The sequence below is a fragment of the Brachyhypopomus gauderio genome, chromosome 6, assembly GCF_052324685.1.
Source record: "Brachyhypopomus gauderio isolate BG-103 chromosome 6, BGAUD_0.2, whole genome shotgun sequence".
NCBI classification, from domain to species: domain Eukaryota; kingdom Metazoa; phylum Chordata; class Actinopteri; order Gymnotiformes; family Hypopomidae; genus Brachyhypopomus; species Brachyhypopomus gauderio.
Genome location: NC_135216.1, coordinates 19,827,153 through 19,843,874, shown reverse-complemented (window position 1 = coordinate 19,843,874; position 16,722 = coordinate 19,827,153). Strand labels below are relative to the sequence as shown.

General features: G+C 43.8%; 1 protein-coding gene across 3 annotated transcripts in view; it reads left to right on the top strand.

Annotated features, from left to right (window-relative positions):
• The window catches only part of LOC143517216 (histone-lysine N-methyltransferase 2B-like), a 51,711-nt gene that overhangs the window by 19,014 nt on the left and 15,975 nt on the right, over nucleotides 1-16,722 (top strand). For 2 of the 3 annotated variants that reach the window (XM_077009458.1, XM_077009457.1), the window contains exons 9-20: nucleotides 6,206-6,469; nucleotides 7,220-7,314; nucleotides 9,935-10,312; nucleotides 10,435-10,548; nucleotides 10,695-10,838; nucleotides 11,026-11,118; nucleotides 11,263-11,380; nucleotides 13,645-13,758; nucleotides 13,912-14,099; nucleotides 14,219-14,347; nucleotides 14,829-14,939; nucleotides 15,086-15,162. In XM_077009458.1, coding sequence (XP_076865573.1) covers nucleotides 6,206-6,469; nucleotides 7,220-7,314; nucleotides 9,935-10,312; nucleotides 10,435-10,548; nucleotides 10,695-10,838; nucleotides 11,026-11,118; nucleotides 11,263-11,380; nucleotides 13,645-13,758; nucleotides 13,912-14,099; nucleotides 14,219-14,347; nucleotides 14,829-14,939; nucleotides 15,086-15,162 — 1,825 coding nt within the window. The remainder of the gene's footprint in view (nucleotides 1-6,205; nucleotides 6,470-7,219; nucleotides 7,315-9,934; nucleotides 10,313-10,434; nucleotides 10,549-10,694; nucleotides 10,839-11,025; nucleotides 11,119-11,262; nucleotides 11,381-13,644; nucleotides 13,759-13,911; nucleotides 14,100-14,218; nucleotides 14,348-14,828; nucleotides 14,940-15,085; nucleotides 15,163-16,722) is intronic. The other variant, XM_077009459.1, reaches the window with a different exon arrangement.

The window sequence follows — 16,722 nt, the reverse complement described above, 5'->3', positions numbered from 1 at the left end:
AAAACAGTAATCCTGCACTTCTTAGGAATCCCTGTGGACTGGGTTGCTCAGTATTACAGTACAGACTATTTCTGTACATGTTTCTATGGGCTTCTAGAGCTCATCTGGTATGCTAGGTACACCAAGATTGTGTTGGATGCCAGGGAGCACACTGATCTGTAAGACACTTGTTAAGAGCAGATGTCGAATGATGAACATGTATTTCTGGAGTAGGCTTGGGTGGATTTTATTTTTTCACACTTTCCTGATGTTACAACAGGGTATATCATATACGGTAGTGTTTGTGCTGGTGATGGGCTTCATCCACACACCACAGTTGCAGCATATCTTTGTGGTAGAGCCATTGACTCTGGCTCTACCACATGGCTTCACTTTTGTGCAGCTAATGGATAATGTACAGGGCTCTAGACTAACTTTTTGCACTGGTGCGCCTAACTTTTTTTCTTAGGTGCACCAGCACAAAAGTTAGGTGCACCTAAATTTTTCGACTGCATCACATTTAACACCGCAGTTTTACCGGTTTCACATTTTTAAAATTATTTGTCACACGCGACATCATTGCTGTACGTCGGGTTTACGTTCCAGCCATTTTTCTTCTGAAGAATTATTTCTGACTTTAATTTAGTCAAAGTCAAATTTATTGGCGAGGAAAAACTCCCTATATGGTGGGGATTAGGAAGAAACCTCGGGAGGACCAAGACTCAAAAGGGAACCCATCCTCCATTGGGCGGCCCGTTAACACAAGTCCGTGGTCACAGGGTGGTTTCAAAGTTCTACAGCAACAGTCAAGGCTCCTGTTCCCTGGCCAAGCAGCCTCAGTCCCCTCGGTGCAGGCGGTGGGCCTCAGGCGGGCCAGCATCAGCATGACCCCTCGTGGCAACGTCTCATCCAACCCTGGCATCAGCACATCCACCGGCAAGCCAGACCATCCCCCAGGTGCCTGCAGGTGCCTGTATCCAATCGTCTTGGGTGGAGGCATGCAAGAAGATAGAAATACAGACTGAGTGGACATGAATTTAAACCACCATTGATTTAAATGTACATAGCTCACGTGCCAGTGATGAGCATGTGGCTCCGGCAGGCTAATCTATAGCAGCATAACTAAAGGGAGGGGTTCAGAGGTGACCACAGGCATGAGGGCTCACTGAGACATTGCTTTCCAGTCAAGTTATTGTCACAAATAGAGTGATGCCATGCCACAGCTGGATGACAGCATCAACATCTCAGATCACCAGAAATGTCAACGTCTGGGGGCCCCCAAGCCCCTACACCTTACAAGGGGAATATTAGCTGAAGGCTTGATTAAATAGTTGAGTCTTAAGTCTAGATTTAAAGATTGGAACTGTGTCAGAATCTCTGATTGGAGCTGGAAGGCTATTCCATAATTGGGGGGCTTTAAAGGAGAAAGCTCTGCCTCTGGCTGTAGTCTTACAAATTTTTGGAACTAGGAGAAATCCAGCATTTTGGGAGCGCAAAGGGCGAGACTTATAGGTTAATAGAAGAACTTTAAATTCAATGCGATATTTAATCGGAAGCCAGTATAATGCGGCGAGAGTGGGACTAATATGATCGAATTTTCAAGCCTTAGTTAGGACTCTAGCTGCAGCATTTTGTACAAGTTGAAGCTTCTTTATGGACTGTTTAGAGCATCCAATTAGAAGACTATTACAGTAGTCCAATCTCGACGAGACAAAAGCATGGACCAGTTTCTCTGCGTCAGCTAATGAAAGTAAGTGTCTCAGCTTGGCGATATTACGTAAATGGAAAAAGGCAGCCTTAGTGACATTGCATACATGTCCGTCAAATGAAAGATCAGAATCAATAGTGACACTTTTTGCAGTAGATTTAGGTGTTACTGAAAAACCATCTAGGGCAGGCGTACTCAACTAAATTTGTCCGCGGTCCAATTTTGGCAGATACCTGTGACCCGAGGTCCGGTGCGGGCGGGGGTGGCGAACGTAAGTTGTTGAGCGTGGGGTGGCGTTTTTTCAATAGCCCTGAAATAAATGCTACGGTTTTGTTTTGGTCCGTATCCAGTTAATCAGGAATGAGAGAGGGTTCGGGTCCGGATCCGGACCGCGGTCCGCCAGTTGAGTACCCCTGATCTAGGGTAAGGGGAATATCAGCCCAATTGCTTCTAGCAGCTTTAGGCCCAAGAATCAGCACCTCAGTCTTGTCAGAATTTAGTTGAAGAAAATTAGATGCCATCCAGTTTTTAATGTCCTGGATGCAGTTCTCAATCTTGAGAGTTGTAGTGATATCATCTGGATTAGAAGATATATACAACTGAGTATCATCTGCGTAGCAATGGAAGCTAATACCATGCCTACGAATGATAGTGCCCAGTGGTAGCATATATAATGAGAATAATATGGGGCCCAGTACAGATCCTTGTGGGACACCATACTTTACTTTAGAAAGCTCTGAGCATTCATTATTTACTAGTACAAATTGGTAACGATCTGTCAGGTAGGACCTGAACCAGGAGAGTGCTTGACCTCTTATGCCAATGCATGTCTCCAGCCTAGTAAGTAGAATATTATGGTCAATGGTGACAAAAGCAGCACTGAGGTCTAGCAGTATGAGAAAAGAAACGTGTCCTTTATCAGAGGATATTAAGAGATTGTTCAATACTTTAGTCAGTGCTGTGATGAGCTCTGAATCCAGACTGAAATAACTCTTAAGACATGTTCTGTCTGTAAGAAGGAAGAGAGTTGAGAAGAAACTACTTTCTCTAAAATTTTGGATATGAATGACAGATTAGAAATTGGCCTATAGTTGGACAGTTCCTGGGGGTTAAGACCAGGTTTTTTAATTAGCGGCTTGATGACTGCAAGTTTAAATGAACTGGGCACGTAGCCCAGGCTCAGAGAATATTTTATTATAGTAAGCAACGGTTCTACATTGCTATGCAGTAATTCTTTAAGTAGATGGGTTGGTACAGCATCTAGTATGCATGTGGAGGGTTTAGCAGATTTTACCAGTGAAATAAGCTCCTCGCGACCAATTGGGGAGAAGGACTCTAACAGGGCATCAGAGCTGACCAGACAGCTGTCAAGGTGCATTGGCATGTTGACAGGCTCTGAGAGAGCACTACTAATTTTTTCCCTAATTTTATCAATCTTCTCATTAAAGAACTTCATAAAATTGTTACTGCTACACTCTAGTGGAATTAGAGAATTGATTTGCTCGTAACTCCTCGTAAGGCTGGAAACAGTTTTAAAAAGGAGTCCTGAATTGTTTTTATGTTTTTCTATTAAGGCTGATAAGTATAAGGACTTTGCCGTATGGAGGGCATGCTTATATTCAATAAGTCTGCTTTTCCATGATAGTCTATACACTTCTAACTTCGAATTTCGCCATTTACGCTCCAGGATCCACGTGGCTCGTTTGAGACTACGCGTGTGCTCATTGTACCATGGTGCTATTCTTCTCTCAGTGGCTCTCTTGTATCGTAATGGCGCAACCTTGTCTAAAGCTGTACGAAGGGAAGTCTAGACGTGCGCGGTGAATTTAGTGAAGGGAAGTTCTTCTTTTGCAATATTGTAGGCAACGTTAGACTTGATTATCATCTCTGCCTTACCTGATCTGTGTGCTGCTGCCTGCCGGTGAAAGGCAGAGGGGAGCAGTGTTAATTTTGACAGCAATTTTTGATTTAGTCTTAGTCTTTTGACTAAAATGTAATTTAGTTTTAGTCATAAGTTAGTCATTGGAATTGTTTTTAGTTTTAGTCGACTAATTATCATTAGAATTTAGTTGACTAAAATATAAATGGTCATTATATACACTTGCACAAAGTGAAATTTATTAACCAGTTACAAAATATTATCGTTTGTATATACAAAAAAGATTTCCAAACAACTTTATTGAACTGAACTTAGTTATTGAGCATAGCAATAACAAAACATTGATGACCAGTAGGCCTGCTCTACCTGAAAACATGGAGTTTGTTATGAACAATACATATTACACTCTATATAAAACTGGGTGCTGTAAAAACAGCAATGTCATAGCCCGCAGATGTCGTTTAATTTGTCGTATTTTTCCCGACATCGTCGTCCCACATGGTTTACACACCGACTTGTTTTTCTCAAAGTCAAAGGAGAAATGTGTCCATATATCGCCTCTTATCCTTCTCCCTGCTGACATTGTCGAGTTAACTTCGAGTTGAATTTCATGAGTGACCACAGTTCACAGGCTGGTTTGGTCCTAACGGGTTCTGTGCGATGTGAAGACGTTAGTTCTGATTGGACGGTTACCCGGTTTGTCCCACCTCTCCGTGTACGCTAAAGTAGTTATGGTTGGATCTCTTCTTAACTCATCCCTACCTTTCTCAAAACTAAATCAGGTCTGATTTGAATGTCGTTGCTGGCCAATATTTTAGTCATTGTTTTTATCCCTTCGTATAGTTTTTATTTAGTTTTCGTCATGAAAAAAGGTTCGTTGACGAAAACTATGACAAAATTTATTCATCAACGAAATTAACACTGGACTGTTGTTGAACCACAGGGACCACATAGACTTTTTCCCGTCGAACAGCTAGTTGCACTGGTTTTAGTCGCACCATTGAGAAATTAGGTCACGCGTGCGACCAAATTGGGGCGTACTCACACTAGGGTCTGTGATCCGGGCCCGGGCACGGTTCCCTGCCGAAGCACGGTTCGTTCGACTAGTGTGATCGCTCCGAACCATGCCCGGGCCCACTTGAAGAGGTCGGCCAGGGCACGATTTGCGTGGACTTGGGCACGGTTTGCTCCTAGTGTGAGCGCTATCCATGCCCGGGCCCGCTTGGTGCCTCGTCTGATTGGTTCATTTTGCCGGAACTCAAACATGACGTCAGTGATGCGACACTCACGTTAAACAGTCATGGCGGCAAATGACAAATGATCGATAAATCTGTGCTTGCACCGTGTTTCTGCACTCCCAAAACGACTCCAAAAATACAATAAAAAGAGAATTGGGAACTCCATAGTTTTGTGCGAGCGCACTTTTTTTCCAAATAAAGTGGCGTTGTGATGACGTAAGTGTGCTCGGGCCGGCTTGATGTAGCCAGTGTGAGTGCAGGCCAGAAGGGGAGTGGGGATAACCGGGCCCCAGCACAGAACGAGCAAACCGTGCCTAGTGTGAGTACGCCCTTAAGGTGTCACTGGAGATGTGTACACAGTTCTACATGGAATGGCTGGCTCACTTTTATCATTGGGCCGAAACACTAAATCATCCTAAACAAAGGCAAAGGCGTTTACCTTTGAGTCCTGAAACATTATCCTCACCATTCTTCTTTCTCACCAGTAGACTGCCCTCTGGTGGCTAATACTATGTGTAACCACCTCAGTACAGAACATTTCTACTAGACCAGGGTACCCACGGGTCCTTAAAAAGTCTTAAAATGTCTTAAATTTAGTTTTCCATATTCAAGGCCTAAAAATGTCTTAAAATGTCTGGAATTTTATGAGGGAAGGCATTAAATTATTGTAAGTGTGTGTTGTTCAGTTCTGGCGCGATGTGAACTTTGCCGAATCTAGCGCTAGGACCATGCAGAAAATAACCGCTCTAGGGTCCTATTGCTAGATTCCTAGCGCTGGAGTATACGGCCTCAACAACGTCAACAATTTTCGTTCCCTCCCAATTTTCGTTCTTGTGAGAGGTATTAAAAAGGTCTTAAAAGTCATTGAATTTGAGATTTAAAAATGTGCAGATACCCTGTACTAGACTCATTGGTTTAAATGGAAGAGGAGCATATATATTTTGAAAATGGTGGTTTTGAAAATCTTAACAAACAATTCAATCAATAATACCCATTTCAGTATCAGTGATTGACACTGTCAGACACTCCTGGCTCAGATCGTTTGTTTTGACGAACCCAGTGGGTTCTTGTGAATGTGAAACACCGGGTAGTGCCAGCGCCTCTTGGACTATCTGGTGTGCTGCAGTCTGTCAGGATACTTTAACACACATGGCTTATTTTGTATCTCATTTTACATGTTCATTGACAGCTATCAGTTGCTGTTAGTAGTCTGTTGCTGTTGGTACCTGCTGCTAAGTTGTTTTGATTTGAGTATCAAATTGAGTATTTGAGTATTTTGTCTGTTTGTGTCTCGTACTGTATGTTTTTGTGTCCCCCGGCTCTGTCTTCCCAGAGATGTCCTACTGTGTCTCCCCCCACTGCCCTTTGACCTTTTTATGTGACCGATTCTCTTTTCCGCAGTTCAGATGAAGCGACGGCACACAGCGACTTTCTGCGCGTCCGGCATCGGAGGGGAAGAGGGCGAGCCAGGTGATCCAGCAGAGGATGGGTCCCGTGCAGAGGACCCTGCTAACGCTCTGAGCCCCACACGCAGACAGCCAAGACGTCAGGTCACGCCCCGATGCTACAGCGACCTGCTGGAATCTGACTCCACAGACACGGAGGCACCCCGTGGGGAGTCTGCAAAGGACAAGGCCAGCGGCGTGCCCAGTAACAATGCCGACGGTAATGAGTTTAGTCATGCTCTGTTACGGTGGTAATGTGTTTAGTCGTGTTCTTTTATGATGTGTTCTATATGGCTTAAAGCTTTGGTTGATTCCTGCACTAGTTCTTGATTTTGTATTTACTTTTTATTAGATCAAACATTTTTTTGTCAAATTTTTTGTTGAAAAACTTAGTTGGATGAATGGATTTAGGATGTTGAAATGATCCCTGAGTGCCTGTGAAGAGTGAGCACAGATTTATCTGCTATCAGGTGCCACATGCAACACGTGCAGACACGCGTGCACATGCAACACGTGCAGACACGCGTGCACATGCAACACGTGCAGACACGCGTGCACATGCAACACGTGCAGACACGCGTGCACATGCAACACGTGCATTGATTTCATTTTAGTTTTTTAACCGTCACACATGACAGTTGGATCAATTACAAATGAATATCTGATCTATTGAGACAGAAGGATCATATCTTAGAAAATTGCAGTTGATTAGTGACATGTGAATGTAGCCCATGTTTTATAGGTGAGCAGTCCTGTCCCCCCACTGGTTAATATTTGTCCATGTGATCCAGTGTTTCTCATTACAATAGAAAATAGAGTTTTTAGAAAGAGCACGTTTGTCATTATCTATCGTCATTCTGACATTATTTGCTTCTTTTTTGCCGTTCTTAATGGGCCATGGTTAATTTCTGATCAGTTTATTGTGGTGTCTAGTGTGTCTGACAGTCTCACCTCTCCTGTTTCCTGATAGGTTGTACAGCACCTGCTGATGCACATGAAGAGACGGTGAAACCTCGGAAGCCGGGCCCACCCAGAGGACTGTGGGGGCGCCGTCGTGTCGATAAGGTATTCTGAGCTGGAATTGGTCTTGAGGGTCACATCCTAATATACTAACATTTTGCTTGTGGTTTGATCTTTATATATCTCTGCATCTGACTGTGTTGGACTGTCCATGCCCGAGTTCCCATTTGAGTTTTGTGTGTTTTAAAGCGCTGTTTGTTTAGAATCTCTGATCTTTAGTAGAATTTCTTATTTAAATCATTTTAAACTATGAAAGTATTTAGTATGGAGTTGTTTTCCTGTTAATGTCATTGTGTGCAAATGCAGGGAAGTTGTACTTTTAAATATTTGTGTAGTTTTTTTTCCTTTCAACATTTCATGTGTCTCTCTTTACAGGAAATGCATTCCTGTGTCTTCTTAATCTACAGATTGTAGGTTGAAGGGAATATTTATGTCCTTTGTTGCATGCCAGACATGGCAGATATGAATACGAACACATCTATTGCTAAAGAATATGTTCTGGCCCTTGTCTGTTAGAGCTGGGATGCTTTGTTTTGTAATGTTTATATAGTTATTCTCCAATAAGTGTTAATAGCTTTTGTTTTGCATCTATTCATTATATTCAAATATTTAGAGGAGCGCTATTTGTTCAGTTTGTCTGGTTTTCCACGGGAGCAGATTTTGTCTGTCTTCATTAACACATGCAGCACCTCTTCTGTTTTCTCAACTGCACATCACTTTAGCTGTAGGGTATTTATTTAAACAAAGGTGGTTTGGTTCTCCTGGTACAGTTCCCAGAAGGTTCAAAGTCTTCATCCTTGAAGCAGCCCTAGCAGGCAACTTGGAAATCAAATTTTTCTGATTAAACATGCATTTATTTGTCACAAGGTAGCAAGCTGATTTAGCTACATTGGAAGTTGCTTATGAAATACGTATAGCATTTCAGAGAGTTGTCATTGAAATAGACATTTAAATGATCCAGACATGGGTGTAATTGCAGTCCTTATAAGATCAAATCACTTGGTAAAAGATAATAGCTGTAAGCAATAGGGTTGCAACGGTATGAAATTTTCACGGTATGATAACCGTCTCAGAAAATACCGCGGTATCACGGTTATCACGGTATCACAGTTAGTTTGTATATTATTAAAAGATACACTGACCCTTAAAGAAATTACAACAAGTTTTTTTTGTTCAATTAACTATTTATTGTAGAAACCTGGAACTATTGTATACAAAATGCCTCCTTTAAAAAAAAATAAGCTGTAAACATGTTTATATAAATACTGCAAAATTAGAGAAACCTAAATCATGGATTTCAGTACAATTATTTAAGTTTAAATTATTTAATATCTGATAAACTCAGCCTGGGTCAGTGTCTGATCAACAACTGTTGTAAACGTCCGTTGTACTGCCAAGTTAGAATATAACCAGATACTGCAGAAAGAGATGATTTATTTCTGACATGACCCTCACAATAGAGATTTCTATTTTAAGGCTTTCACACCGAGTCTGGTTTTAACATATGAAAAACAGGCACGTTAGAATTTGAAAATGAACGCATGTAAATTAATGGCGTCTTTCACATCCAGTGAAAGCAAGGACCATAAAAAGCTAGGTTTATTCTTTTCACTAGTGACCGTAGCGCGACTTCGCACAGTTCTCTCGTATTACGTTAACAAATACGAGCCTCTTGTAATTCCAGGATGAAACATGAGAAAACGTGAAGACGTTAAGATTGGGCGTTTTGAAAATAAACAACCATTAAATAATGTGATGAAAAAGCGAATTATTTCGAGTATATGTATAAATATTTAACTTTATTAAGTTTAAGGTGCTGGGAGATATTGAAACGGACCTTTAAAGTTACGTACAAGTGCTTTAATTCCACCTTGTAAAGGTGTATGAATCCTGCAAACATGACTTTGTTCATTGCGCTGAGTCGCGGCGCGCGCAAAGTTACAAAATTCGAGAGGTGCACGACCTCGCGAATCGACAGCGCGTGAGACCCTCGCGCACGGGCGGAGCCACCGCGATTACGTCATTTTCGCCGCTGACTTTAGTTTAGCTTTTTTTTGTTAAAAAAATTGTAAAGTCTGATACGCTTTCTGCCATTCTCACCGCTGTGCTGAGTAGCTGAACCAGAGCGGAGTTGCGCATGCGCGGGTTAGTTTCTCCGCTGGCTTGCTTTTTACCGGTAATAAGCAAACGCACACGGTATGATAACCGTGTATTTTAATACCGTGGTATACCGTGAAACCGGTTACCGCTGCAACCCTAGTAAGCAATCAGTATTTTAGGGTCAGCTTCATATTAAATATATAAAATTTAAATAATAAAAAAATAAATTTTATTAAAAAAAAAAAAATGTTTTTGACAAATTTGAATGAGCCAGTTTTCACTTTTAACTGAAGTCTGACACTTTAATCCTCTTTGTAATGTAGCTTGGTGTCTTTAACTGCTTGTTTTGGGGTCATTTGAGAATCTTTCCTCCTGTCTTTTTCTGTCCACTCGCCTGTCCTGCTCCCTCGTCTTTCAGAGACAGCTGCTTCCTCCTCCTCCTGCTGCTCCTTCTGCTCCTACTCCTCCTGCTCTCCGTATCCTGTGGTCATATTGCGGTGCTCCTGTAACGCTCCTGCCCCTTCCCCCCCGTCCTCTCTCAGCTTCAGCGTTGCTTCCCCCACAGGCCCCGGAGCCCCGCCACCCCCCCGCCCCAGCAGGAAGTCCGTCTCTAAAGCTCCGACTCAAGCTCCAGCTGCGTTTACGGAGGCTGCCGATTAGCGTGGTGCGAGCGGCCGAGGCGTCCCGCCCGCACGATGCCGACAGAGAACTGCAGGAGAAGGAAGAGGAGGAAGAGGAGGATGGAGGGGAGCGGGCAGAGAAGGAGAGAGGGCGGGTACAGACCCGTACTGACCTGCCCTGTCTTCCTCCTCCCCAGAGCGTGGCAGAGCAGACCCCACCTAGCGTCCTGGCCGCTTTGGCCAACGGTTTTGCTCAGCGGGAGCTGCAGGCCCAGACAAACCTGCAATCCCTCCAAACCATCAAACTCCGAGTGGACTTCAAGGTGAGCAGGAAACAAGCGATGTGTCGCAGTGACGTACCTTAATACCAAACAAGCTTCTTTTAATGCAACTCCTACATTCTGTTGTTTGGGTCTGGTGATGCATTCTGGCCTCTTTCCCTCAGGAGGACTGTAACATTCAGAACGTTTGGGCGATGGGGGGGCTGAGTGTTCTCACTTCAGTTCCCCTGACGACCGAGTGCGTGTGTCTACTCTGTGCTAGTAAAGGCCATCATGATGTAAGAACCAGCATGAATGGAAAGGTTAAAAATGTGATGTGAATGTCTGAACCCTTTAAGAAATGTCTGTAGTAACATATAATCTGCATTAAATTGAGCATGTGAGTGGAAATAAAGGCAACCCTGTCCTGTCTCTTGGTTTTCAGATGATCTTCTGCAGGATGTGCTGTGAGCCCTTCCACCGCTTCTGTCTTCCAGCAGACGACCGTCCACAGACCAACAAAGAGAACTGGTGCTGCCGGCGCTGCAAATTCTGCCACGTCTGCGGCCGCAAGAGCAAACAGGGCAAGGTGCCCACCGGAGCCTGTCTGCTCTGCCTTCACACCGCGTACAGATCCAAATGACCACAATAAAATACTGTAGTGCATAAGAAATTTTGTTTCTACTAACAGTGCCGTAGTAAACTGAATACAGATTAATGTGTTCCTTTAATTTTAGAAAATGCAGAGCTATCATGTGCTTTTCTCTTCTTCGTAGCCGGTGTTGCAGTGTAAAAGGTGTATGTATTGCTACCACCCGTCCTGTCTAGGACCGACATATCCTAAACCAGTCAAGTGTGGCACACCTTGGGTAAGGTTTGGCCCGTCCGCATTTGCAATGTCCATTTTGACTTCTCTTGGTACTCCTTTTTACAGATCAAAAGCCCTGTTGACAAGCTGCAGAAGTGTGCGTGTATTCAGGAGAATGTCTTTCTCTCTGTCTTGTGCGTCATAGGTCTGCATGTTGTGCATTCGGTGCAAGAGTTGCGGCGTGACGCCGGGGAAGTCATGGGACGTGTCCTGGAACCACGACCTGGACCTCTGCCCTGACTGCAGCCGCCTGCACACCCAGGGTGAGCTCTCAATCAGGCCACGCTAGTCCATAAGAGCCCGGTTGCTTTCAGCGTTTCTTTCTTTCTTGCGATTCCATTTCTGTGTGCGAGCGTGTTGGCCTGGAGTTGCATTTGTATGACTAGTGCAGAAAAGCCTGTGAAATTGAGTTTATGCATCATCACGGTATCATCGGAGTGCATGCTGTCAATCGGCTGGATGAAGAAGTGGCGAGGAACGGCGGGGTTTGATGAAAATGTACGCTCGTCTTAATATCTTAAATTTAGTTTTACATATTCAAGGTCTAAAAATGTCTTAAAATGTCTGGAATTTTAGGAGGGGAGGCATTAAATAAGTGTATTGCTCAGTTTTTCTGTTTTATTTTACCGATGTATATCCCATAATAATTAACATTTCCGCAACGGCCGTATACTCCGCCTGCTAAATGGCAGTAGTACGTCACCTAACAGGTGGAAACAGCAGACGATGCTTTAGCTGCCTAGCAAGCTCCTTTTCTTATTTGAGGCCTGCGGCGGGAACAACAATACAAGGCTCCGATGCAGACATGGGTAAATGTCGATTCAATTAAGTGGCTGGAGGATGAAAAATATTGTGGCTGGCTGAAACCTTCCAGTGATTCGTATGAGGCGCGATGTGACCTTGCCGAAAAACATTCAAACTTGGTACAATGGGCTGTAAAGCGCTGGATTCTCATATGAAATCTGAAAAACACAAGCGATATAATAACACTCGTAATAGTAATATGCATATCGAGTCATTCGCTGCTAACTGCAGTTTATCTGTAAGTGCCAAAAATGATTTGTCTACTGTGTAGTGCGACCAAACGTCCGTATTTCCCGGGATGTATTTCATGTGCTGTCCCGGGTTTTTTTTTTAAAGTGAGGAAATGTCCTGGTTTTTTAATTACCTTCATTGGACCATTACAATTAAAATTTACGGGCACTGCGCACGGCGCTGCATGTCCCGTAATCCCCCCTGCATGTGCAAAGAAGGCAAAAACAACTTGAGCACATGAGATCAGAATTCGTTTAAAAAAAGAAGGAAAACGAAACCCTTCCTTTAGTAATTAAGTCTAGGTTTAGTCCGGCGGTATCGTGTCCTTGTTACGTGCTTTTGGAGCGTGATTTTAGAGCCCAATCGATGGTCAGATAATGCGCTGTTAAACTCATATAAGGAGTCATATTGACACTTGACCACATATCTGTTGTGGCAGAGAAGTAGTCGACATTCTTGAGCTCACTTTTGACCAATGTCTACTGTGTTGTACATTTTCGGGACAGCCGTCTCAGAAAAATACGTCTTTCCAGGCAACTTGTATTGCTTGTCAAATTTCTCAAGCATAGACTTAAATGCCGGTTTCTCGACCGTGCTAAATGGAACCATCTCCCAACAAGATACCGCGTTACGGCAGACGTCAGGCATTTATTCATAGGGAGTTTTTCCTTGCCACTGTCGCCTTTGGCTTGCTCGTTAGGGTTCTGGACCCATAGTATTGTTAACCTTTTAAATCCTGTAAAGCGCTTTGTGACATGTGTTGTGAAAAGCGCTATACAAATAAACTTTGATTTGATTTGATTTATGTCTGTTACTTTCATGACTGTATTTGGAACCTCGTGCAAAGCATTCAGCTACTCCTAACTGTCGGCTGGAACCAACCTGAGCTGCTCCTTTTGAGGCTGCTCCACGGCTTGGTGGGTGTTGCGCTTCGATAGCTGTATGATAGGTAGCTAGGTGGGATCTCAAATTTGATGTGTTTCCCCATTTCACAGCAACCTTTCGGGCACAGATTTTGCATATTGCCTCGTCTAAATTGGCTGGCTCTCTCTTTTCATTTGGTTGAAAGCCGAAATGCTCCCAAACTGGCGAAGTCACATTTGGTTTTGCGACCAGAGTAGCCGCCATTGTTTCCATAAAAAGGCAGACACTCAGAAGCAACGGATACGAACGTTTTTAAATAGTAATTAACATCCACAGAAGAACCTTGTGAAAAAAGAAAACACGAACATCGCGGTGTGACGGTTGCTTGCAATTCCCTGCGGTTGGCAGGTCAATATCACGGTATTACAATATTGCGGTTATTGCGACAGCCTTACCGCAGACGCCCTACTTTTATTCCAGACAGTGTCAAGATTTTGGGGGAATACCGAAAAGATACATGACTGCTCATTTCAAAGCGTGTTCTGTTTTAATTGTCAACATGTTGTTCCTCTGCTCCGTACATGTGTGCAATGTCAGAAGTAGTTCTTTGTTTCGCCTGGTTCTGCAGGTAACTTCTGCATTGTGTGTCTGAAGTGCTACAAGGAACACGAATTTGACAGCAAGATGTTGCAGTGTGCTCGATGTGCTCACTGGGTACATCCCAAGTGTGAGGGCCTCACAGGTTAGTGTCTCATCACAGTGCCACATTTTCTTTGTTTGTATTTTTTGCACTGTATTGTTCCTATAATTATAATACAATTGCTTCAATAATGTGCAATAATAGTACTTTTCATTTTTTGTCCTCCCCTCCTTATTTCTCCATTCCCCCACTCAGACGACTTGTATGAGATCTTGAGCCGCCTGCGTGGGGAGAGTCTGGTGTTCTCCTGCGCGTCCTGCAGTAAGAACTACCCGAGTGGCTGGCAGGATGTGGTGCAGGACGAGCTCCGTGCCGGCCTAGACAAGGTGATGAACGGCTTGCGGAGCTCCACAGCCACCTGCCACCTGCAGACCTGCCCCCAGGTAGAGTTCTCCACTAGCTTGGCTTCTGGGCTCGTAACCCATCTTTCAACTCCACAGCTCAGCTTGATGGCTTTCTGGCATAATTTACAAATTCGCTTTGTGTATCCGAACATGGCAAGGCCTGTCATGGTGCTTGGGGTGTGAAGGCTCGGAAGACAGTGTGCGACCTCAAAACTGTGGGACAGAAGGCAGTGTGCGACCTCAACATTGTAGGACAGAAACTTGAAGATGGCCAGTACACGTCTCTTGTGAGTGAGCCCAGGGATGTTCTTGCACATGGCAACCGGTCTCCAGAACCCAGTAACATTTGCTAACTAGCTATTTATGGCTACAGATGTAACATTATGGTGATCTTATTTAAAAGCTTTTATTTTGTCTTTATTTTGTGTGACTGTGATTTTGACTGTCCCTTCTACCAACCACATTATGTATCTTATCACATTATGTATTATGTATTTTATTTTCTGGAATTGTTCATTTGGATATAGCAACTGATTACTCAGAATCAGTTTTATTGGCCAAGTGTATGTACATACACAAGGAATTTGACTCTGGTAGTTGTTGGCAATCTAAACAATACACAACAGACATATACTTAGTAACAGACATACAGTATTAACAATACTATACAATAACATACGATATATACAGATGCACAGTGGTAGCAGTACTATACAAGTAACATACATTATGTACATTATAATACCCCCATATATTTTTACTAAACAGAAAGCATTTCATGAAGATGTGGTGATGATGCTGATGAAGAGGATACAACAGGAAGGATCTCTTCCAGAGGGACAGAGGCCCACAGCACATGCCAAGGCCTTGTATTTAAAGGTAAGAAAGTTAAGTTGCCACATTTTGCGCACACCCGGTTTTAGCGTTGCACGTAAATTATGAGTTGGATGTTCTGTGTTGAATACATAGTTGGAGTTTTTTTTCCTCTGAATGAATGTATGTGGATGTGTGTGTATTCTCTTCAGTTACTGGAGCAAGCTTTCAGTTGGTTCAACAGTCAAGACCCTAAAGTGTGGAAACCCGTTATGAAGGAATTTCCAAGGTATTTAATTTGAATTTCTATACTTCCATCCATTTGTATCCTCTTATCCGGGTCTAGGTCGCAGGGGCACTAGCATAAGCAAAGAGGCCCAGGTGTCCCTCTCCCCAATCACCTCTTCCAGCACTTCTGTAGGGATACTGAGGCGTTCCCCAGACAGCCAAGAGTCCTGGGCTACCCAGAGCTCATGACCATAAATGAGAGTCAGAACGTAGATTGACCAGTAAATTGAAAGCTTTGCCTTTTGGCTCAGCTCTCTCTTCACCACAATGGTCTGGTACAGCATCCAACAATGCAGTGCCCACTCACTCGTACAGCAAGAGCTGGAGGTCCTGGCCTGATGACGCCAACAGGACCACATCATCCGCAAAAAAGAGATGTGGAATCCTGAGGCCACCTAACCGAACCCCCTCCGCCACTTGGCTACGCTCAGAAGTTGTCCATGAAAGTTATGACCAGAATCTGTGACAAAGGGCATCCCTGACAGAGTCCAACCCCAACTGGAAACCAGTCTGACTTACTGCCAGCCATGTGAACCAAGCTCCAGTTCCTTTTGTACAGGGATTGGATAGTCCGTAGCAGCGGGCCCCATACCCTATACTCCCGGAGCACCCCCCAGAGGAATCCCTGAGGGACACGGTCGAATGTCTTCTCCAAATCCACAAAACACATGTGGACTGGTTGAGCAAACTCCCATTCACCCTCTAGGAACCTCTCAAGGGTGAAAAGCTTGTCCAGTGTTCCACGACCAGGACGGGACCCACATTGTTCCTCTTGTAACTGAGATTTGACTATTGACCGTACTCTCTTCTCCAGAACCCCTGCATAGACCTTACCGGGGAGGCTGAGGAGTGTGATCCCCTGATAGTTGGAGCACACCTTCCGGTCCCCTTTCTTAAAAAGGGGAACCACCACTGGCCCCGATGTCCATACGGTGTTGCAAAGACGTGTCAGTCTTGGAGCATACAGAGCACTAAAGAATTCAGGGTGGACCTCATCCACTCCTGGGGCTTTGCCGCCAGGAGTTTCACAACTACCCAGGTCACCTCGGCTCAAGTGATCGTCAAACTCTCGTCCATGTTCCCCAGTTCTGCTTCCTCTATAGAAGGCGTGATGGTGGGATTGAGAAAAATATTCCTTCTACCACCTAATGACATTTGCTGTTGAGGACACCAACTTCCCAGCCCCTTTTCTCTCCTGAGTCATCTTGACTGTTTTCCAGAATCAACCTTATAGCCACAGCTCTGGTCTGCCACATTGACAATGGAGGCACGGAACAAGGCCCATTTGGCACTTAAGCACAAACAGTCACAATTAATATCAGACCATAAACAATATTTTACATTAGCCAAATCAGACATGTGATGTCAGGTACTTGATAGGCCTTAATTACCCTCTGGGTCAGTTTTGGTGAGCGATTCTAGTCCTTTCTGTAATAAGAAACCCTAAAATAGAAATTTGGTAATATTTGGGACACGTTCGTATTCTATGAAATGAATAAATGCGCAATGCACAGGAGTCAAAGTCAAATGTATTTATATAGCGTTTTTTACAACACGTCAC